The sequence below is a fragment of the Somniosus microcephalus genome, chromosome 3 (assembly GCF_052327205.1).
Source record: "Somniosus microcephalus isolate GS21.2 chromosome 3, FLI_Smic_1.0, whole genome shotgun sequence".
Taxonomy (NCBI): Eukaryota; Metazoa; Chordata; class Chondrichthyes; order Squaliformes; family Somniosidae; genus Somniosus; species Somniosus microcephalus.
In genome coordinates, this window is record NC_140989.1 from 335,438,588 (window position 1) to 335,463,225 (window position 24,638).

General features: G+C 45.7%; 1 protein-coding gene across 11 annotated transcripts in view; it reads right to left on the bottom strand.

The window, feature by feature from the left end:
• Window positions 1-19,220: 19,220 nt before the first annotated feature.
• LOC147122263 (receptor-type tyrosine-protein phosphatase F-like) overlaps window positions 19,221-24,638 on the bottom strand; it is a 654,652-nt gene continuing 649,234 nt past the window's right edge. For all 11 annotated transcript variants that reach the window (XM_085983216.1, XM_085983218.1, XM_085983215.1 and 8 more), the window contains 2 exons: window positions 24,301-24,436; window positions 19,221-20,640 (listed from right to left, as the gene is read on the bottom strand). In XM_085983216.1, coding sequence (XP_085839342.1) covers window positions 20,572-20,640; window positions 24,301-24,436 — 205 coding nt within the window. In that variant the 3' untranslated portion in view covers window positions 19,221-20,571. The remainder of the gene's footprint in view (window positions 20,641-24,300; window positions 24,437-24,638) is intronic.

Here is a 24,638-nt window from a genome sequence, read left to right on the forward strand (position 1 = left end):
CTTCACCCCACTGATGTGCAGCAAAGTGCTCTCCAGCACCTTGCTGGCAGGGTGGTGCGGGTGGGCCAAGAATGGGAATAATAGTGAGAGGTGACATGGAAGTGGGGGCTCTGCTCAAAGCGTTACCACTTCTCCCCCATTGTCCCCCCCTCAGTCAGAGCCCCACATGCTGCCTCGTATTCCGATGGCCGAGTCTGCCCCTGCACAGGTGCAGGAGGAGCAGTCTTTGGCAGGGCCCTCACAGGCTCCAAAGCCCAACGGACCTCCGGCAAAAGTGTCTAAACTGTCAGAGCAGGGATGTGATCAGCCTGCCTCTACCTTTGCTGAAGCTACAGGGCGTAGGAGTTGCAGAAAGTGAAAGATGACCCCTCCTCATGTTCCTCCTGCTCCTCCTCCTCATCCTCCTAAGAGGCTCTGCGCTCTGTGCCTTGCTCCTCCTGCAGCTCCAATCTTCGCTGCTGCGCTATGTTGTGCAGAGCGCAGCATACCACAATCATTCTGGAGACCCTGGCTGGTGTGCATTGAAGGACTCCTCCAGATCTGTCCAGGCATCTGAATTGCATCTTCAGCATCCCAACTGCTTGCTGTATTACACATCTTGTCATCATCTAAAATCTGTTCCTTTTCCTGCTTTTTTCTAGTTCTGACGAAAGGTCTTCGACCTGAAACATTAACTCGGTTTCTCTCTCCATCGATGCTGCCTGGCCTGCTGAGTTTTTCCATCGTTTTCTGTTGTTATTTCAGATTTCCAGCATCCGCAGTATTTTGCTATTGTCATCATCTAGCTTTGATTGTAGCATTCTTCAGCCTCATTGCTTGGCCCACTCAAGGGTGTCAACATCCACGTCTTCAGTCGATAGCCCTTGTCTCCAAGCAGCCAGCCGGTAAGTCTGGTCGGAGGTGCGAAGAGCTGAGGGAGGGTGGACTGGACGAAAGAGTCATGACAGCTCCCTGAGAATCTGTACACACTTGCATGATGATCTTTTTGTGGTTGCAGACGAGCTGCACATTGAGGGAGTGGAAGCCCTTACGGTTCACAAACACTCCTGGGTGATCTGGGGGTGCCTTGATGGCCACGGGTGTGTAGTTGATGATGCCCTGCGCCCGTGGGAAGCCAGCCAGAGCCGCAAAGCTGAGCGACCGCTCAGTCTAACTGGCTTCATCAGTGGCAAAGTGTACGTAAGTGCCTGACTTGTGAAACATGGCAACGGTCACCTGGGTGATGCATTTGTGGGCGGCCGACTGCGAGATCCTGTAAATGTCTCCTGCAAAACCCTGGAAGGAGCCTGAGGTGAAGAGGTTGAGGGCAGTGGTGACTTTGATTGCCACTGGTAAGGTGTGTCCACCAGGTCCACTTGGTAGCAGATCTTCTTCCAGCAAGGTACAAATGTCTGCCACAACCTGACACGATAGCCTGAGCCACTGTTGTTCAGTCATGTCCAGGAAGCTGATCCTCTGCATATATACCCTATGTTGGAGGTATTGCCTCCTACGAGCTGCACCCCTGTGCTCAAGCCCTCTCTTTCATGGAGCGACAGGTCAGTGAGGAGAATGCTGCTGGTGCTCCTGCTGGTGTTGGTGCAGCTGGGGCTCATCTCGGTCTGAATCTGAGGCCCAAGCTGAAACAGCATAAGTGGCACCCATGCTGATCTGATATATACCAGGTGGCACGGTGGCATAGTGGTTAGCCCAGGAATCAATCTATTGAACCTTCGTTGCACCGCCTCCAAGGCAAATATATCCTTCCTTAGATAAGGGCAGCACGGTGGCATAGTGGTTAGCACCGTTGCCTCACAGTGCCAGGGACCCGGGTTCGAATCCGGCCTCGGGTGACTGTCTGTGTGGAGTTTGCACATTCTCCCCGTGTTTGCGTGGGTTTTCTCCGGGTGCTCCAGTTTCCTCCCACAGTCCAAAGATGTGCAGGTTAGGATGATTGGCTATGATAAATTGACCCTTAGTGTTAGGGGGATAGGGTGGGATATGTGTTGGTGTGGGGGTTACAGGGATCGGGTGGGATATGTGTTGGTGCAGGCTTGATGGGCCGAAATGGCCTCTATCTGCACTGTGGGGTTTCTGTGATTTCTGTGAAAGTGGAGATCAGAGGCACAATCCTCCAATGTAGTGAGAGTGGATTCCAAAGTTGTAAAAATCACCTGCAAACTCCTGAAAGCAAACTCTCAGCACAAATGGTGTCAGCAAGAGCCTTTCCCTTAGGCAAGGAAGCAGGTGTGAGTACTTGTGATTTTTTTTTAACTGTTAATTGTTCAACTCCCACAATGGCCGCTGTGCTCTCACCTTAATTTCACAAGTGAGGCTCAGGAAGCCCGTGAATCCCATGGACAGCCTTTAAAAGCTGTATCAGGTTAAAAAAAAAGGCTGTTAATAGCCTGTTCATAAGCTCGAAACTGATTTAATTAGCTCACCCGCCTCTCCCAAGCGGGTCTCTGGCGCATTGACTAATATGCCCGAGTTAAAGGTGGAAGTTGGCGACATGAAGCCGACTTCTCGATGCGCTATCAATTTCAGCGCTTTTAACTGCTCACCCGCTAGCAAACTCGCTCTCTTCAAAGTAAAAATTTAGCCCTGTATTTCTGAGCGAGGGAGAACTGTACTCAATTCCAGACTTCAACTCATTCAGATGTTTGTAGTTCAGGCACATATTTGGGGAAAATATTGAAAAGCTAGGGAATGTGTGAGGATGCAGCTGGCCCTGTCCTGTTGGGGTAATGATTAGCTTCCGATATTTGAATTTATAACCCCGGCAAAAATTAATGGCCCCAAATTTCCTGGATCACACTTATGCAGAAATTATGTTGAAATTTACATTGGTTTCTGCGCCAATCTTGCTGACAGGAGCAAAAATTTCCCCTCGAGCTTATTTGCCTACTTCAGAACGTAAAAGCAGCGCCACCTATAGGGGTAATAGTGAGTGGCCTGCTGTCTACTGCCATGGTGTCTCATTCCCAGAGCCTCCTGCCTTTGATGCTTAGTATTATGCAGAACAAGGGTGCGCCCAATGGTAAGGCCATTATAGCTGTTTAGTCTTTCTGAATGGCCTGGGGTGGTTGGGTGTCGGAGCTCCAAAAAACTTCAGCTACACTGGTACTGACAGGACATTGGTTAAGTAGAGTGCAGGTCTCAGTAAGAAAAGTACAAAAAAAAAAGTCACCAACAAAATCGCCATCAAACTGCAGAAAATCTGACTTATGCCAATATCAGGTGACTTCAATCCGCACTGCGCCTAAATTTTCGGTCTAAATCTACACCAGCGCATTATTCATGTAAATCCACAAAGCTTGTGTGAGCTGGTCTTTTTCATGGGGGCAGAGCTAAGTAAATACGCGGCAGAGAGTTTTGGCGGATGTATCTCGGAAGCGATCGAGGAAATTCGTGTATCGTAATGTTTCAGCATAAAATCAGCATAAAATGCATGAATTTCCCTCGGAAAAAGTGGCGCTATGCCATAGTTATGTTGCAACTTTCCAGGAAATTCCGAGCCAACCTAACTTCAGAAAATTCAATCAAAGTGACAAATATGGATTTTGGGAATTAAAGCCTCAAGTACAATACCCAATGGCTATTAAACCAAGGCTTACATCACTGAATAGATCAATAGCTGAAGAAGTAATGCTGAGGAAGTGATTAAGGATTCAAGCTTGTTCTTCTTGGAGCATTTCAATTTTGTTACATGACCTGATTGGGCATCATGGATTCCCATTAAAGAGCAACAGGCTAAAAAAAGGAAGGACATTGTTCCCTCAGGGTATACGGGAAGTCAGCAAGTCCCCATAAGTGGAAAAGATACAATTCGAACAAACAGATAATTTTTCCAATCTAAGTTGCTGCTGCTCCAAATATATAAGTAGATGTTCAGGGCTGCTAACTTGATGGGCTGGATTTTCATTGAGGAGTTGGGTTGAAGGCGGGACTACAACTTTCGGGGTTGTAGTCCCGCCTCCATCGAGATGCAGCCAATCCACGCGATTTTAACTTGATTGACCTTGTTGAGCCCGCCCAGCGGGCTCAGCAGGCCAATTAAGGGCCACCCGGCAACAGGTGATGTCACACAAAAGAGCTTTTGACAGATGAAATATCACTGTTTCACAGCTGTTTGAAGCTGTCAAACACTGACAGTCTTACTTCTAACCTGAGTCCTTCTCCACAGACTCAGTTAGAAATCTCTCCTGCACAGAAAACTGAAGGCTGTCACTTTTGACAGTTCGCAGCCATTCTGCTTTCTGTGCCGGTGAGATGAGGGACTCCCGGAACCTAAAGGAAGGAAGGCTGAAAAGGTAAGAAAAGGTAATTTACACTTCTTTAATCACTTTAGACACACCAAACACACTTACCTTTGCACTCATGCACACATCACTCACCTGAACACCGACATCTCGACCCCTCCAAGTCCTTCAACCTGACACCCCACCTCCTCTAACTTGGCGTGGTTTGGAGCCTCGGGAATCCCACACTTCAAGCTTTAAAATAGGGATTAGGCTAAAAACTGCCTGTTAACGACCTGTTAACAGGCTGTTAATTGGCACTAATCCCTTCCCGCCTCAGGTAGGCGGGTCCCAGTGTGGGGCGGGTACCGACCTCCTTTGAAACTGGCATGGAGGCGGGTTGGGGGCAGGATGGTGTCGGGGTGGCGTCGGGATCCCCGATTTCGGGATTTTAACCCCCTGCACGCCTCCAATCCCGACCCAATGAAAATCCTGCCCGATGTGTTTAATATGGAGACTTAAGGGTAGATTTTATACATAATGGCCCCGATCTTTACTGGGCAGTATTTCCAAGAGGGGGGAGGACTTCTGGTCGGCTCCCCGAAAGCTGTGGCATTTTGACTCCACATTGTGTGTGTTTTTTTTTAAAAGGATCCCTGCCCGGATGGCAGCCTGGTTGACAGGCTTGGCTCCCTGTCAGGCGGGCAATGCTGCAACAGAGACTGCAGCCGAGGAGCAGGTAACTTCATGGTGCTGGGGTAGAGACCGCGAGGGGGAGGGTATGTGTGGCTACAGCATGGCTTATAGGGTCGGTGGGTGTCAGACACAGATTGGGGGCAGAGAGTGGGGTGGGGGTGTCGGTGATAGCGTGAGGAGGGAAGCAGCTTTGCTTGGGGGGCTGGGAGGAAGCACTCCTGCTCCTCCTGGGCCACAAGCAGTGCTAGAAAAACACTTACATAAGAGCAGGAGTAGGCCATACGGCTCCTCGAGCCTGCTCCACCATTCAATAAGATCATGGCTGATCATCGACTTCAACTCCACTTTCCCGCCCATTCTCCATATCCCTTGATTCCCCTAGAGTCCAAAAATCTATCTATCTCAGCCTTGAATATACTCAAAGACTCAGCATTCACAGCCCTCTGGGCAGAGAATTCCAAAGATTCACAACCCTCTGAGTGAAGAAATTCCTCCTCATCTCAGTCTTAAGTGGCCTTCCTCTTATCCTGAGACTATGCCCCCTAGTTCTAGACACTCCAGCCAGGGGAAACAACCTCTCAGCATCTACCCTGTCAATCCCCCTCAGAATCTTTATGTTTCAATGAGATCTCTTCTCATTCTCCTAAACTCCAGAGAGTATAGGCCCATTCTACACAATCTCTCATCATAGGACAGCCCTCTCATCCCAGGAATCAATCTAGTGAACCTTCGTTGCACGGCCTCCAAGGCAAGTATATCCTTCCTTAGATAAGGAGACCAAAACTGTGCACAGTACTCCAGGTGTGGTCTCACCAAGGCCCTGTACAATTGTAGCAGGACTTCCTTACTCTTATACTCCAACCCCCTTGCAATAAAGGCCAACATGCCATTTGCCTTCCTTATTGCTTGCTGTACCTGCATGCTAGCTTTCTGTGTTTCTTGCACGAGGACACCCAAATCTCTCTGAACACCAACATTTGAAAGTTTCTCACCATTTAAAAAATATTCTGTTTTTCTATTCTTCCTACTAAAGTGAATAACCTCACATTTCCCTACATTATACTCCATCTGCCACCTTACTGCCCACTCACTTAGTCTATCTATATCCCTTTGCAGACTCTTTGGGCTGGATCTTACCTGAGGAAGCACATTGGGGGCGGGACTGCTGGGTTCTGGGTTCCAGTCCCACCCCCTGCAACGTCTGACGACCTGACGCTATTTTCCCCTGATTGGCCTTGATAAGCTCGCCCTGCGGGCTTGTCAGCCAATTAAGGGAAAGCTGGTGTCAGATGACGTCAGTGCATGACGCTTCATCTGCCGGTTTTGTTAAAGTGACAGGCACCATAATTTTTCGACAGATGATTTGACAGTGTTTGACAGCATTGAGATGTTGTCAAACACTGACAATCACTGTCCAAAAGTGAGCCCTTGCACCCAGACTCACTAATGACTCTCTCCTTAGTAGAAAACAGATGGCAGCTGCATGTGAGATTGCAGAAGACATCTGTCAATTCTGCTGATCAAATCTTGTCACCTGCAGATACATATAAACAGAATAAAAATATTTCTCACTACATTCTCTCACCTGTCATACTTACCTGTGTACCATTGCACCCATCACACTACCTCTGCAGCTGTCATTTGCACACTTACACTGCAGGAGACCCATAGCTCACCTCGCTGACCCTGGCGGGGTTTCCCGCCGTCGGGAAGGCCGCATCAGCAGGCTGAAAATGGGGAAAAGCCTCTTAACTATCTGTTAACAGGCAGTTAATTGGCTCTAATCCCCTCCCTGCCGCTCAGAGACGGGTCCCTGCACGACTCGGGGACCTGCTTCCCGGGAAGATGGTTCAGAGGCGGGTTGGGACCCGCTCCCAATTTTTCCCATTTTCCCACCTCCAAACCCGCCTCCTCAGGACCAGCCCTGTGCGTTCTCCTCACAGCTTACTCTCCCACCTAGCTTTGTATCGTCAGCAAACTTGGATACATTACACTCGGTCCCTTCATCTAGGTCATTAATATAGATTGTAAATAGCTGAGACCCCAATACTGACCCTTGCGGCACCCCACTAGTTACAGCCTGCCAACCTGAAAAAGATCCGTTTATCCCTACTCTCTGTTTTCTGTCCATTAACCAATCCTCTATCTATGCTACTATATTACCCCCAACCCCATGAGCCCTAATCTTGTGTAACAACCTTTTATGTGGCACCTTATCGAATGCCTTTTGGAAATCCAAATATACTACATCCACTGGTTCCTCTTTATCTACCCTGCTAGTTACATCCTCAAAAATCTCGAATAAATTAGTTAAACACGATTTCCCTTTCATAAAACCATGTTGACTCTGCCTAATCATGTTATGATTTTCTAAGTGACTTGATACCACTTCCTTAACAATGAATTCCAGCATTTTCCCAATGACTGATGTCAGGCTAACTGGCCTGTAGTTCCCCGTTTTTTCTCTTCCTCCTTTCTTGAATAGCGGTTACATTTGCGACCTTTCATTCCGCTGCGACCATTCCAGAATCTAGGGAATTTTGGAAGATCAAAACCAATACATCCACTATCTCTTCAGCCACCTCTTTTAGAACTCTAGGATGTAGGCCGTCAGGTCCAGGGGATTTGTCGGCTTTTAGTCCCATTAGTTTCTCTAGTACTTTTTCTCTACTTATATTAATTACATTAAGTTCCTCACCCTTGGTTCCCCACCATTTTTGGTAGGCTTTTTGTGTCTTCTACTATGAAGACAGATACAAAATATTTGTTTAATGTTTTTGCCATTTCCTTATTCCCCATAATAATTTCTCCTGTCTCAGCCTCTAAGGGACCAACGTTTACTTTTGCTACTCTTTTCCTTTTTACATACTTGTAGAAGCTCTTACAATCTGTTTTTATAGTTCTTGCTAGTTTTCTCTCTCATTCTATTTTTTCCCTTTTTATCAATTTTTTGGTCAACCTTTGCTGGTTTCTGAAACTCTCCCAATCCTCAGGTTTACTATTATTCTTTGCAACATTATAAGCTTCTTCTTTCAATCTAATGCGATCCTTAACTTCTTTAGTTAGTCACGGTTGGATCACTTTTCCTGTGGAGTTTTTGTTTCTCAATGGAATGTATTTTTGTTGAGAATTATGAAATATTTCTTTAAATGCTAGCCACTGCTTATCTACCGCCATACCTTTAAATCTATTTTTCCAATCTACCTTAGCCAACTCGCCCCTCATACCTATGTAATTGGCTTTATTTAAGTTTAAGACTCTAGTTTCGGACTTAGGCAAGTCACTCTCAAAATTAACGTGAAATTCTATCATATTATGATCACTCTGCCCCAGAGGATCCTTTACTATGAGATTGCTAATTAACCCTGTCTCATTACACAATACAAAATCTAAAATACAGGAAACTTTGTGATATCCGGCACCGATGGGACCGGCGTGTTGCCGATCTATCAAAACTGCCGGACATACAAAGTTAATGTTGAAGCATACGGAGGTTTTCATCTCCGTATCCGACAACACTGTTGCTTAGCAACAGCTTCTAAAGAGTCGGCTGCAGCTGCAAGTGTCTCCAGCTGAAGCTGTTGCTATAGCTACAGACCTTGCAGGGCCTGACTGGGGAAAAAAAAAGAACGAGAACTAAAAAAACTTATCGAAAACGGCTCCTGATTTTTGCCGTTAGATCGAGTATTCCGGACATACAACCTCCGGATAAACCAAAGTTTCTTGTAGCTTGTTGCCTGGTTGGTTCTGTGACATATTGTTCTAGGAAACTGTCCCGAATGCATTCCATGAACTCGTCTTCCAGACTACCTTTGCCAATTTGAAATAACAGAAAATGCTGGAAATACTCAGCAGGCTAGGCAGCATCCGTGGAAAAAGCTGGAAATGTAACAGATATTAAGCAGGTGCAGAGACTGGGGCGGCGGGGGGGGAGCGGCGTTTAGGAGGGGAGGAAGGAATTGAAAGAACATGCTGTAAAAATGTTGCAAATGGGAATGGCAAAATCATACTGCAAAAAATGGGGGCAGGGATTATTATCTGAAATTGTTGAACTCTATGTTGAGTCTGGCAGGTTGCAAAGTGCCCAATCGAAAGATGGGGTGCTGTTCCTTGAGCTTATGTTGAGCTTCATTAGAACAATGTAACAGGCCGAGGACAGAGAGATCAGAGTGGGAGTGAAACGGAGAATTAAAGTGACAAGCGACTGGAAGCTCGGGGTCACCCTTATGGACTGAACGGAGGTGTTCCGCAAAGCGGTCGCCCAATCTGCGTTTGGTCTCCCCAATGTAGAGGAGACCGCATCGTGAGCAGCGAATACAGTATATTAAATTGCAAGAAGTACAAGTAAATCGCTGTTTCACCTGGAAAGGGTGTTTGGGGCCCTGGACAGTGGGAAGGGAGGAGGTAAAAGGGCATGTGTTGCATCTCCTGCGTTTGCACGGGAAGGTGCCAGGTGAAGGAGAAGGGCTGTTGGGGGTGATTGAGGAGTGGACCAGGGTGTCGCGGAGGAAGCGGTCCCTTCGGAATGCTGAAAGCGGAGGTGAAGGGAAGATGTGTTTGGTGGTGGGATCATGTTGGAGGTGGCGGAAATGGCAGAGGATGATCCGTTGAATGTGGAGGCTGGTGGGGTGAAAGGTGAGGACAAGGGAAACCCTATCGTGGTTCTGGGAGGGGGGAGGGGAAGGGGTGAGCGCGGAAGTGCGGGAAATAGAACAGACACGGTCAAGGGCCGTGCCAACCACAGTAGAGGGGAATCCTCGGTTGAGGAAAAAGGAAGACATGTCGGAAGCACTGGTATGGAAGGTGGCATCGTCAGAACAGATGCGGCGGAGATGGAGAAACTGGGAGAATGGAATAGAGTCCTTACAGGAAGCGGGGTGGGAGGAAGTGTAGTCCGGGTAGCTGTGGGAGTTGGTGGGCTTGTAGTGGATGTTTGTCGAAAGCCGATCGCCAGAAATGGAGACGGATAAGTCAAGGAAGGGAAGGGAAGAGTCGGACATGGACCATGTGAAGGTGAGGGAAGGGTGGAAATTGGAAGTAAAGTGAATGAACTTATCTAGTTCAGGGCGAGAGCAGGAAATGGCACCAATACAGTCATCGATGTACCGGAAAATGAGGTGAGGGAGGGGACCTGAGTAGGACTGGAACAAAGAATGTTCCACATATCCCATGAACAGGCAGGCATAGCTAGGGCCCATGTGGGTTCCCATAGCAACACCTCCATCCCCCACCAGGACGGCCTTCGGACGTTCCGTTTCTTCCTTGAACAGAGGCCCGACCAGTCCCCATCCACCACCACCCTCCTCCGCCTGGCTGAACTTGTTCTCACATTGAACAACTTCTCCTTTGACTCCACTCACTTCCTCCAAATTAAAGGTGTTGCTATGGGAATAACTGTTTGGTTGATACAAGTGTGCACTGCAGACGACCTGATGGGTGACACATGTCCCTGGGATGGTTTGGATGGATCAATACTTTAAAAGCTTTGTGCGGCAGTAACCTTCAGTTCTACAGGAAGAGGCGTCCCTGTATCACACGTTGCCTGCAGATCATACGAACATACCAAATTGACAGACAGGAATAGACCAGCCCGTCCATCAAGTCTGCCCCACACGATGATGGCCGGAGCATCAGGACTAAACATTTCTTCTCTCTCTCCCCCTCCCTTCCCCCACCTCAGCCATGTAATCTCCTGGGAGAGGCAAAGAAAAAACCCAGGGCCAATAAAGGAAAAAAATACTCTGAAAAATTCTTCTCTGACCCCCTCAGAGATCGAACCCAGTCCAGGAGATCACATGGATCAACTGTTAGCTATAAAGACACTTACCTTCTATATGATGCGATCTCTGCCGCAGTCAGGAACCGGCCCAGCTCCCTCTTGAAGGCGTGCAGAGGGACAGAGCCACTACACCAGCCGGCAATGTATTCCAGAGGCTCACTACTCTCTTCCCCACATTTACCCACCCTCTTCCCATATCCTTTTAACCCCTTTTCCTTCATCTATCTTTCCAATCTGATGTTGACATCGTTTCTGCCTCAACCACTCACCCTGAAAGTGAATTCCGTGCCCTCACAACCCACTGTGTAAAGAGGTTTCTCCTGCACTCTCTTCTAAATCTTATACATTTAATATTCTATCTATGGTTCCTTGTCCTTGGCCCCATTGCTACTGGAAACAGTCTAGGGCTGGCTACCTAATTCCTCCACGAGAGGCCTGGTCCATTTTAGGATGGGGCCTCATGAACATATAGGGCTTACACTGCCAGCAGGAAGGCCGATCCGAGGATGGGGGGAAAGCAATGGCGGAGGATGGAAGAGGCCCAAATGAGCTCTCCTGTGACATCTGCCACCACACAAATTATTTTAGACTTACCTTTCTGGGGCCTCTACCCCTTGACGGCAAGGTTTTACTGAGAGGAGCGTCAGCAGTGTGTCATGCACCTCCCAGTAGGGCCTCAAAACTGCAACAGGGCCCTATCTAGGTCATTGGACCCCTTATTTGTATAATGAGGCTCCCACTTGATTTGCATGTGCTTGGGCCACACAGCGTAAGGCCTGAGTTAAAATAGCGACAGAGTGGGAATGCGCAGTCTTCTCTATCGCCCCATTTCTGCTGGGCGGAGGAGTTGCAATCTCCCACTCAGCTTCCATCTACTCTGGCCTATCAGATTTTTCAGGTCTTACTTCGTATTTGTATTTCCTCATACCAGGCAGCACCCTAGTGAATTTGCGTTGTACCTTCTCAAGAACCTCAATATGCTATTGTGCATACAGTATCATGATCGTATTCAGGTGGAAATGGATTTCTGTTGTTTTAATAATAGAAGCAAATGCTTAAAATGTACAATGAAACAAAAAGACTGAAAAGTCTCAGATACGAGTTTGTGTCTTCTCTTCACTGTGCGCCTGGGATTTCCATGGTGGTTCTCCTGATTTACTGCTGTAACTTTGGCAGAACCCCAGGGAAATTGTGTAAACACTAAATATGGCCATTCACACCATTTCTCCAGGGTTTCCATTGATCTTTCACTAAAGTTATGGTCGGAGATCATAAGAACCCCCACAGAAGTTGTTCCCCATGATGTTGGCACACCTTATATGAGACTTAGCCTATGGTAATTGGAAAACATGCTATTACCTATAATTGCAATGTAGTCTGCTTGTCAACACCTACATGATAAATAATACCCCAATAACATATACCTCTTTTTTAAATCCACAGATGAACCTAGACAATCAATAGTACAAAGAACTGCTGCATTACACACACCAGAATCCACTCACACATCCACACAACTGTACCAGGCAGCAGCACAGATGTAGTGCCACTTACACTTCTATACATTATTAAGTCCCGTTCGCCCATCACCCCTGTGCTCACTTAACTACATTGGCTCCTGGTCCACCAATACCTCGAATTTTAAAATTTACATCGTGTTCAAATCCCTCCACGGCCTCACCCCAACCTATCTCTGTATTCTGCTCCAGACTTACAACCAATGTTCCCGCGGGTTAGTCCTATGGCAGGAGGGTTTTACGGGCTCCCACAACCCATCTGAGGGGGGGGGGGGGCCACCAACACCCACGGACGCAAGTATCCCGCTGGATGTCCACCCAGAATTTAAAGTTGGAGCTCCGACTCCACTTGCCGGGACTGTCTGGAGTGGGGTTCAAAACCCTACTCCTTCTGGCCCAGCGGCGGGGATGCTTACTGCTACGCAAAAGGCCCACTCCGCACAAAAGGTGACACCCATACGTTTCCTGCGCCTTTTCCCTCCCCGTGACTGGAGCCCTATGCTGCCATTTCACGTTGTTAATCGGATTGGGCCTTTGTCATAGCGGTAGGATCCCCGCCGCTGGGCCAGATCAGGGTAGGGTTTCGAACCCCGCTCCAGACAGTCCCGGCAAGTGGAGTCGGAGCTCCGGCTCTAAATTCTGGGTTGACATCCAGTGGGATATTTGCGTCCGTGGGTGTGGGTGGCCCCCCCTCCTTGTATAGCTTGTGGGAGCCCGTAAAACCCTCCCGCCATAGGACTAACCGCCCTAATGGCTGGTTCAAAGATGGTTACGGTCACGGAATGAGCGTTAATCACGGCCATAAATCCTTCCACCACTTCATACAGTTCCCCAAAGGGAACAGTGTGAAGACACGTATGACGACGACATTGCTAAATAAATAAATGGAATTAAAAAAATTCTTTTAGGGCTTTTAAAAGTCTTTAAATTGCTTTAATTCTCTTTAAAACTACTTCAGATTACTCAAAATAATGTAAACATTTTAAAAAGTTTATAAAAGTTACCAAAATCTTCAAAAAACTTCCAAAAACCTATTTAAACTGCTGCTTTGCATGTAAAAATCCTTAGCAGCTTGACAGAAACATTGGGGGCGTGTCCAGTGAAACTGAAACCTCAAGGGGCGTGTCTTACTTACACTGCACGCTCCTGGCTTCGCGCTGGCTGCACTCCTGGGCGGCGTGACGTCATACGCTGCCCGGGATTCTTCTTTTTCATTCACCAAGTCCAGGCGTCCCTGGAGCTGATCGTCAGTAGCGCGGGGTAAGTGTAAATACGGGGCTTGCACGCGCTGCAAGCCCCATTCTGGAATTTCTGGGCCGTGAAACGAACAGAAACTATCCTGGTGAGGGATGGCGATGTGGAGGCATCTGTAGTGAGGAGGAAATGATTGGGGACAGAAAATTTTAAAGTCATTGAAGTAGCAGAGACTGTCAAAAGTGTAACAGATGTAGATAGAAACTGGCGAAAGGGAGTGAGAATAAAGTCAAGAGGAGACAAGCTTGGTCGGCTGGGACAGTGCTGTTTGTGAAACTTGGAGAGGAGGTAGAAATGGGCAATGTAGGATTAGGGAATGATGAGATTAGAAGCAAGACCCCTGTCGATGTGTGGCTCATTGTAGAAAAGTAACATTTTAAAAGCTTTGAAAACAGAAGCCATTACAGCAAATACAAGAGATGCAGAGACTGAGATAAAGGGATGAAGTCTTTACAGGAAGAGACAAGATCAGTGACAATTTGGGAAGTGATGACTTACTATTTGTTAGTGGTGTTATCATTAGGGAAGATAGGAAGTGGAGTCATACAGTGTTGTTCAGCCTCAACCAGGCAGCGTACTTAGCACCACACAACAGTGGAATGAACCTTGTCAGATGACAATGATGGTAATGTTAGGGTGGAAACTTAAAGAATGGAGAGCTCGAAGTTCAGGAGACATGATTAGCTTAGAGTGAATAAAAGGAGTAAGAAACTCAAACATCAGTACAATGGTTGCGGTCTCAATGGAAAGCTGGAAGGAGGGAGAGAGATCAGAGGAAAGGGTCAAAGGGGATCAGAAAGACTGGAAACAGAAGAAATCAGAATCACAAGGGGTGCCATCTGGCCAAAAAATGCAGAAGCAAAGACAGTGTAAGTAGAACTCAGCATCGTTAACCTTGGAATTCATTGAGGTGAGGGCACAGGGAAAGAAAGCTGCGGATAACTCATTCAGAGTTAGAGACTTAGCTGGTGAAAAGCTGGCAAACAGGCCTCCACGAAAAAGTGGGATCAGACAGAAAGTCTTGCATTTATACAGTACCTTTCACAACCATAGGATGTTCCAAAGCGCTTTACAGCCAATGAAGTACTTTTGAAGTGTAGTCACTGTTGTAATGTAGGCAACACCGCAGCCAATTTGCACACAGCAAGGTCCCACAAATATCAATATGATAATAACCAGATAATCCATTTTAATGATGTTGATTGAGCAATAAATATTGGCCAGGACACAGGGGATAACTCCCGTTTTCTTCAAAATACTGTCATGGGATTTTTTTTCCGAGAGTGCAGACGAGGCCTTGGTTTAACGTCTCATCTGAAAGACGGCGCCTCCGACAGTGCAGCACTCCCTCAGCACTGAACTGGAGTGTCAGCCTAGATTTTTATGCTCAAGTCCCTGGAGTAGGACTCGAACCCACAGCCTACTGAGGGGCGAGAGCGCTACCAACTGAGCAATGGCTGAAAGGGAGACCGGTAAGAAAGTGAAAGGGTAGAGGAGTCAGGGGTCCATGTGCTGATGGATCTACTGTGCATTTTCACATTTGGTACTTTAATTTCAGAGTTTGAAAATTTGCAGTTTATTCTTTAAAAAAATATATTTTATCCAACAGGCTTCAAGCTACTGAAGCAGAGATTCACCTGTCTTCATTGTTCTAGAACTGTCCTCAGCGTGCAAAATGTGTCTTTTTGGTTTGATGCCAATCTAGATAGCCATCCAGCTTAATAGCTCTAAACAATGGATCAGTGATCTAATAAGGAAGCACTACAGAAGTCAGCACATGAACAATTTATTTGTTCACATGGTGATGATGGTGCCAAATACATTGAGCTGGCTTTTCAGGCATTAGGTGTAATGGTGCTGTTCTTGTTGGTCCTTCTTTGTGTTGGCAACGGATATGACCTCTTGTAGTCCCGATTGCCCAAACTTATCTCCAGGTAATCTTTACAGCCAAGGCATGCTGTGGAATCTTATATTTTGTGCTTTTCTTTTCCCAGTTTCTTCCCCGCAGGTTGGTGGCTTATGCTGGGGCACAGATCCACACGTGGCAACAGTCCTCCGATAACACAACCAGGTGACTGTTATTCAAATGGGAGCCTATACATGGAGGATTGACATGTTATTGGACATTTGGGGGCATCACAGTGGAATCCAATCTAACCTCACCTATGTTCACAAGCATGCACTTACCAGCAGGGGGCACTTGATAGTATTAATTAATGGAAACCTGGTTGCTTGTCCCCTTGTCGATGAGACAGTGTTGAGTTTAGAATATAATTGCACAATACTGCGGATGCTGGAAATCTGAAATAACAACAGAAAATGCTGGAAATACTCAGCAGGCCAGGCAGCATCCGTGGAGAGAGAAACAGAGTTAACGTTTCAGGTCTGGGCCCCTTCATCAGAACTGGAAAAAGCTGGAGATGTTTTCCAGTTCTGATGAAGGGTCCCAGACCTGAAACGTTAACTCTGTTTCTCTCTCCACGGATGCTGCCTGGCCTGCTGAGTATTTCCAGCATTTTCTGTTATTTGAGTTTAGAATATCCCGCCCTGCCCCACTACTGCACCTGTTGAGTTAAACTAACTGTATAGACCAGAGATGGAAACTATAACCTTCCTGATAACCACCACACCAGAAAGCACATTTATATATTGACCCATCAGGAGAAACTCTGATGGGGCGGGAGGAAACGGATAGAAAATCAGTGCGTTCCCAAAGTTTGCTGTCTGGTGATCCATGCCTAATCCATAACCAGATCAACAATTTGTTCAGCTGCAAAAGATGCTTTGCTGCCCCAAGAGACCCATTTTGTGCTGTGTGTGTACCCCTGCCTGTGCTGCTGTGGTTGAAGAGACAGTATTACAAAGTACCCAATGATATAAGAACTGGAATGGTATATCAGACAGTTCCCAGTCACTCTTATGATTTCACTGCTGCATCTGGAAACAATACTAGTGTTGATTTTCTTTAATCAGAATTTTAAAATATTTGTTCCTGGGATGTGGGAGTCGCTGGCAAGACTAGCATTTATTGCCCAGCCCTAATTGCCCTTGAGAAGGTGGTGGTGAGCCACCTTCTTGAACCGCTGCAGTCTGTGTGGTGAAGGTACTCCCATGGTGCTGTTAGGGAGGGAGTGCCAGGACTTTGACCCAGCGACGATGAAGGAACGGCGATATATTTCCAAGTCAGGATGGTGTGTGACTTGAGAACTTGCAGGTGGTGGTGGTCCCCTGCGCCTGCTGCCCTTGTCCTTCTAGGTGATAAAGACCATGGGTTTAGGAGGTGTTGCCGAAGAAGCCTTGTGGAGTTGCTGCAGTGCATCTTGCAGATGGTACACACTGCAGCCACGGTACGCCAGTGTTGAGGAGTGAATCTTTAAGGTGGTGAATAGGGTGCCAATCAAGGGAGCTGCTTTGTTCTGGATGGTGTCGAGCTTCTTGAGTGTTGTTGGAGCTGCACTCATCCAGGCAAGTGGAGAGCATTCCATCACACTCCTTACTTGTGTCTTGTAGATGGTGAAAAGGCTTTGGGGAGTCAGGAGGTGAGACACTCGCTGCAGAATACCCAGCCTCGGACCTGCTCTTGTAGCTACAGTATTTATGTGGCTGGTCTAGTTAAGTTTTTGGTCAATGGTGACCCCCCAGGATGTTGATGGTGGGGGATTCAACAATGGTAATGCCGTTGAATGTCGACGGGCGATGGTTAGAATCTCTCTTGTTGGAGATAGTCATTGCCTGGCACTTGTGTGGCGTGAATGTTACTTGCCATTTATCAGCCGAAGCCTGAATGTCGTCCAGATCTTGCTGTATGCGGGCATGGACTGCTTCATTATCTGAGGAGTTGCAAATGGAACTTAACACTGCAATCATCAGTGAGCATCCCCACTTCTGAACTTATGATGGAGGGAAGGTCATTGATGAAGCAGCTGAAGACTGTTGGGCCTAGGACGCTGCCTGAGGAACTACTGCAGCGATGTCCTGGGGCTGAGAATATTGGCCTCCAACAACCACAACCATCTTCCTTTGTGCTAGGTATGACTCCAACCAGTGGAGAGTTTCCCCCCCCGATTCACATTGACTTCAATTTTACAAGGGCTTCTTGATGCCTCACTTGGTCAAATGCTGCCTTGGTGTCAAGGGCAGTCACTCCAACCTCACCCCTGGAATTCAGCTCTTTTGTCCATGTTTGGACCAAGGCTGTAATGAGGTCGGGAGCAGAGTTGTCCTGGCGAAACCCAAACTGAGCATTGGTGAGCAGTTTATTGGTGAGCAAGTGCCGCTTGACAGCACTGTCAATGACATCTTCCATCACTTTGCTGATGATTGAGAGTAGACTGATGGGACGGTAATTGGCCAGATTCTGATTTTTGTGGACAGAACATACCAGGGCCCTGTTCCGCATTGTTGGACAGATGCCAGTGTTGTAGCTGTACTGGAACAGCTTGGCTGGAGGCGTGGCTAGTTCTGGAGCACAAATCTTCAGCACAACAGCCAATGCATCCAAATATGAACAGCGCTGATTTGTTGACGTTCATTCTAGAGGATTGTCAGCTGGTGCCATTTCCTTGTATCCTGAGATAAAAATCTGAAAAAGAGAACGTGGGCAGGCTGGTTGCAAACAAAATACATTTGAAAGACTGCATGACTCTTTAATGCAACCTATTCCCTGTTAAAGGCTGAAGGCTTTGTCTAATTTCAGCAGTGAAAGGTGCGACATCAGAAGCAGTGAACACATTTTTAGTTGGGGGACAAACTGGTGCAGGTCCTGCGGTGTTACGGGACATGGGAGCGGGAGACTGGTGTAGTACCACCTACCGGCAATATCACATTGACATATTCACATGAATACTAAGCAAGTGCTTTGCCCAGAATCAATCAAGCTAGGCTTTATACCCGCCACGTGTGGAGGATATTAAAATAGAAAGTATAAATGTAATTAATGCCATGATGCTTTGGTGATCAGTTTATCACAAAATGCATTTAAGGAAATTAGTTGCTGCTTATGAATTGTAAGGGTACAAGTGCTCCTCCGATGGCCTAATGTTTTAAGGTACTATTCAGTGTAGCACTGAACCATATAGACCAAAAGATTCCACGTTTCATTCTCGGTCTTTGCTGAGTTAGCTTCTCTCACTTAGGTGCTATAAGTGGACTCAGCAGTTTTGGCTCGGAGGGGAAAAAGTTAGTTCCCGATTTCCAACCCGTGACCTCTGCTAGAGCGTGCATGAATGATGTTGGGGGTGAACAGAATTCGGCTTGGCTGTGATACGTACCGTGTCAAATAGCCTACTGCTACTCACTGTATCCCAGAAAAGAGGAGGTGGAACGAAAATTGGAAAACTAGAAGGAGCAGTATGCTGGCCATTAATGAGGTGGAAACTGAAACGAAGGGGGATCGTGCATCTTTGATGGGGTCACACTGTGGGTGGGTCCAATGTCAGTTTCGCAACTGTAGTATGCCAATATTCACTTTCAGTGACGTCAATAATGTATTTGAATCAAATAAGTGTCATCACAATAATCCATTTGGAAATCATTTGGAGTTCTTATCTCACTGTTCCCCTCTCCCAAACTTCTTCTTAATTATGAATTTGTCTTTAATAATGGTCTTACTTCTTTTCTACCCCAACTGCTATTGGTAAATTTGTATTTAAATCTGCACGCAGACCAAAATGGTGGATTGATGATTATATAGCTTTAATTTCCAAGAGTGGAAAAATAAGTAAAAATTCCCCAATGAAACCACATTGTATAAAACCCGATTATTGAACTTTATTAACATCAAGACTTTTCCAATGATGATATCATTTATCAACAAATAGAAAACAGACTGTGTATACAACAGAGTAACCCCTACAGCACTATGCATACACAAGGTAAAAATGAGCGCGTTCCAAACAACTTAACCTCTTCAAATCAGGTTACAGTCAATATCATTGTGACTAATTGATTATATTTGGCATTCATCCATCACCTTCCCCAATTCCACACCCAGCCTCCCTACTGCATTAGCTCCATAGAATTACAGAAGATTATACCATCACAGAACATCAACCCACCATAATAGCTCATTGGAAAATTCAGGCTATTTGTAAGGGAACGTTTAGCAGTCTTAACTCCCACAGAATAGTCAACGTGAAACAGAAACTGATTGGTGAGGAACAAGTGTTGTTGCTCCCAGCTCTTCTCTGGGTAGGTGATTGAAGGTTTGTAGCAAGGTGCGTTGCAGTGTTTACATCAAGTTGGTTGCGATCCAGTTTAAATTTATCTCCAATAGATTGAACAGAATATTGGGTATTGAGTACTTTTTCTAACTTTTTTTATTTTTTTTTAAAACAAGGAAAGGATCAAATTGGTCATATTAAGAAACTGTACAAAACCAAAATGCATCCTTGTTTTTTTTTATTAAATTCATCTAACAGCACCAGGCTCCTGCTTTATTCAGTATTAATAGTTTTGTATTGTACAGTATCTGAAGAGAAGACACTTTCATATAAGAGATTAAACGTCAGTTCGATTTGTCTATCCCTAGAAGTAGATACAGCAGCTATAATCAGAACAGTGGTTAAGATTCCAGTCACCAGGATTAAATACAGAACTGCACTAAAATGGGCAGCTCTGCTGCAAACATAAAGAACCCTTAAATCATCAGAAGGAGAATATAAAAACTTAACCAATTATAATAAAATAAAAAAAATGCATTTACAGCATAAGGAATTCTGTTTTGCCATTAAGCAAAACAATTTAGCTTCAGAAAAAAATTACCAATTTTAATAAAAAGATTTATAAAACTGTAAATGGCACCCCAGTTAAAACCCAAAAGTAAATTGATGCGTTGTACTTGAGCTAAAATTATAATCAAAAAAGGGAATCCCATGCAGAGTGATGAGGATTTGAGATGTGTGAATTATTATCCCATTGGTTTGAAATTAAAACAAGTCAACTTAGTTCCTGATCGGTCCAAGAATCATGATAGAATTTCTGAGTTGCTGATATCATTACATCCTTGACAACTCACTGTACAGGATAATTGAACAATGATCTGATATGGCTCGAAAAATCATTTTCTGGGTCCTGAAAGTCACAAGTTCTGATTGGGTGATCGAAGTTACGTTGCATAGTGATCAAAGCTTCCGAGATACTCCAGCGCTGCTCGGTAACACAACTGGTACTGGTCCTGTGGACAGAGACAAAGTGGTGTTCAATAAAATATCTCAGTTTACCACACTGCATGTGCTAGCCATTAAAAATTGAATTCAAAAGGTGGATTAAATATTTATACAAGCTAAACAGAATTCCATAAATTACAAGACAAATTACTTTCATTCCTTATAGTGGAGCACTCGCTTACATTTGAGTATAGAGGTGAATACACAAATAAATATACGATATACAGTGGAGTTCAAATATGATGGCCAAACACCTCTAGAGAAGTGAAAGTCATCTTACATAACTCTGGGTAATATTGTAGTAAAGACTGCTTATAATATCACGAACTAAAATTAAATAATGAAGCAGCACAACCCTGAAATTCCACAGGGTTTTATCAGGCTCCCATTGTAACTCCAGTCGAACTCCTAAGGGAACTATGTAAATGACCGTTTTCAACCTTTTTAAACTCATGGAGTAAATTGAATACCCAATGAGTGCCACAGATACCCAAGTTCCTTCAAAGTCAGTTTTTATTGCTGATTTAAAAACCTAGGTTTTGGCAGGTGTTTTTCAAATTTAATTTTTAGCATCAAAAATCAGAGGAAAAAAGTTAAGAGCCAAAAAAAAGGATAATTTCTGTGAAAATGAGTAAAAACAGTAGCAGTAGATAACACTTATGTTATTTGTGCTAAAATGATATTTATAGCATGTGCTATGAATGGTATATTGTAATCATTGCACGTAGTTCATTCATTTTCATAATAACATAGCTGTAGTGATCATCAAGGCTCTTCAACATGCATCCTGATATTACAGATTTGCACCTGATTTTTGGTAAGAAATTTCAGAGCTTCTTTCTCCTCAAATTTAGGAGGAAATCAGATTTTACTCGTTCATTGATCCAAAAAAAATCCGGAAATCTACCAGTGAAAATTGGCAAAAAAAAATGTCAAACCTCCCTACAGATATCATGGGGTAGAAACTGGACACACAACGAGGGTCAATTTTCCAGGACCAACTATGGACGCCTGAAAGAACTTATGGATTCTGCATGTTGGGAAGTAACTAGAACTAAAATGATACAAGTTTGCTCTAAATTTTATCAGAAATAAATGGTTTTCTGCAAAAACAATTTCATAGTACAGTACCTTCAAAATATGTCCTATTTTATTTTATATCTTACCCAATGTGAGGATACAATTATCTTCAGAAAATATATAGATGCTTGACAGTTTTCAAGCAAATGACACAATGGCCGGAATTTTCCGGGGGGGTCAGAGGGCAGGATTTTGATATTTTTGACTGCGGGTCAGGAACCCGTTGGCAACTCGATCCCACGCACCTTTCCGAATGTTGGGTCCGTCAGCGCTGAGCAGACCCGACGGGTAGCGGCGGGTGACCCAATTCAGGTAATTAGTGGCTTGTTTAGAGCCACTTAAGAATGATTTTCAGCTTACTTTTGGCATTTGACAGCTTGCCCACGGGGTCCACGCTGGTCGTGGACCACGTCTGTCAAGCTGAGGTGGGAGTTCAGTGGCCATTGAGTTGACAGCTTCAAATGTAAAGTAAAAGCTCCCCCTTACAGAGATATCTTCCCTCAGCCACAAGCTCTTCCTCACTGCATTTCCACAACAGATTCACCATGCTGCAAGTCTTTACACAAGTCTCCATCCAGTCTGACCTCATTACCTCTCTCACCATTGACAGATCGCTTCTGTCATCTCTACTTCACCTGCCATCTATTCCATCAGCATGGGTGCCATTTATTTTCTCTCACCTTGGTCCTCAGAATCCCACTAATATCAGCCCCAACACCAGCAGCAGCACCAACAACACCACCAACCTTCTCCGCTATCAACTGATGCTACAGAGGGCATCAGCATCCGACCACATTGCTGCCCGGGAGGTATGGGATGACCTCACCATGGCCAGATTTACTTCACTTGACGTTGTACATCCTGGCTGCCACATGATGCACCAAGTTGGCACCACCCCATACCAACACCATAAAGCATCCCTACAATGCTCAAGCCATTCTTTTCACACTCATCAACACAGCGAGGGGGTGGGGGGAGGGGGGTACCGTTATGTCTCACCATTTACTGCAACTCACTAAGCCACTTCCAAAGGTGCACACAAATCTGTCCAAGAACGCAAAGTGTTGAAAATAAAGGTTTCAATGTTTGACACCACATTAACAGAAACTTTACATGAACATTGCATAAAACACTCAAGTGCCTACCCTTGTGTGTTGTTAGTTGGTATGATTGCACTAAGATGAGGGTGAGTGTGAGGGGTGGCTAGTGAGATGGGGATGTGATACTATAGATAGAGAGGGATGGATGGAGGTGCAAGGTAAGTTGGTGTGAGTAAAGATGTGCAGGAGTAGGTTAGGGAAGGCAGAGTGATGGGGATATGATGAGAGGCACAGCAGGATGAGGTTGAGTGTGGCTTTGTACTAACGTTTCGTGATCTACTGAGATCATTTGAAATGTTTGCAGCGCTGCACCCAGGTCATCCTGACCACATCCCTGCTTGTGCCCTCCTCTGCAACGCGCAACCAGGCTGTGTTGATCTTCCGAGGGGGTCTCTTCCGCCCATGGGAGGGGGGAAGAGGACCTCCCTGTGTGCTGTGATTCCCCCCATAAGCATATGGAGGAAGTCATGGGAGAGCCTGGGTGCAGCCCTGTGCCTTTGTGCAGTTACTGTCAGTGTTTGCAGCATCTCAATGCTGTAGAACACTGACAGCACAAATGTCAAAATAAATTTGGACATGGTCCCTTTAAGGAAACCGGCTGATGACACGTCATCAAATGACGTCACCAGACCGCTTCCTCTAATTGGCTGGGAAATGCGCTGGGCGGGCTTAACAAGCCCAATCAGGGGAAATTCATTTCACAGAGCAGAATAGAGCCAGCAGCGGGGTCAGGACCCGCCGAGGTCAGCAAAATCACAGCCAATGTAACAATCCTTGGCACAGCCTAAATATCAACTCTGCTCGGCATCAATAACTAGTCCAAGGATGAAATGCACCCGGGGTGGTGGCACAAAACGGGCGACAGCGCACTGGAAGCGGGTTTAAATAGAGTGTAAAACGGGCTCTGATGCGCCATTGTCTGTTTTGTGCTACCGCCCAAGATACATTTCACCCCCTTCAATTGAAGGATGCGGCAGGTAGTGATCCCAGAAAAAGGCCAGTGAACGCCTGCACCACAATTCATGATCAGAGGGACCACTGGATTTCCCATTGTCTGACAACCAGGCAGGTAGACTGGTTGAGCTGAAGATTTCTACAGCATCCTCACCAATATGACTCTGCGAATAAATGGCAAGGCAGCAAGCCACATTAATAATAACAGGTGGCTGTATAAGTATCAAAGAACATAAGAATTAGGAGCAGGAGTAGGCCATACGGCCCCTCGAGCCTGCTCCGCCATTCAATAAGATCATGGCTGATCTTCGACCTCAGCTCCACTTACCCGCCCGATCCCCATATCCATAATTGCAGTAGTTGGTTCTTTGAAGTACTTTAGCAATTCGATTACCTTCAAGGACCTGTGCATTAGAGTCTCAGAATTTATTTTGAAAATGCTATCCTAGCTGCTTCTGTAAGATAACATTTTCTTGTGGCATTTCACATTGTGCATTTCTACTAGCTTAATTAAGAAATGACTAAATACCCCACCTCTGTCTGAACCATGGCGGGCCTCTGTGTTCGTAAGGTTTTCACTGTTTGAAACATGTCCACAACTCCCTCGTACCGCATCCGTTCCAGCACAATGCTCAGAGTAATGAACACTCCAGTCCGTCCCACACCAGCACTAGAAGACATGAGAAACTTTTTTCAGATTTTTGCATAGCTATACATTTCAGAGCTTTGTTGAATTCAGTTCTGTTGCAGTTACTCTCTAAAAGTTTCTGTGATGGAAGAACAGTCTGCTGAAGGAAAATGCATGCAATATGTAATGGAAATTTGCTTGGTTGTGGTAATTTTATGCATCCATGCAACCATTTTTATCACCA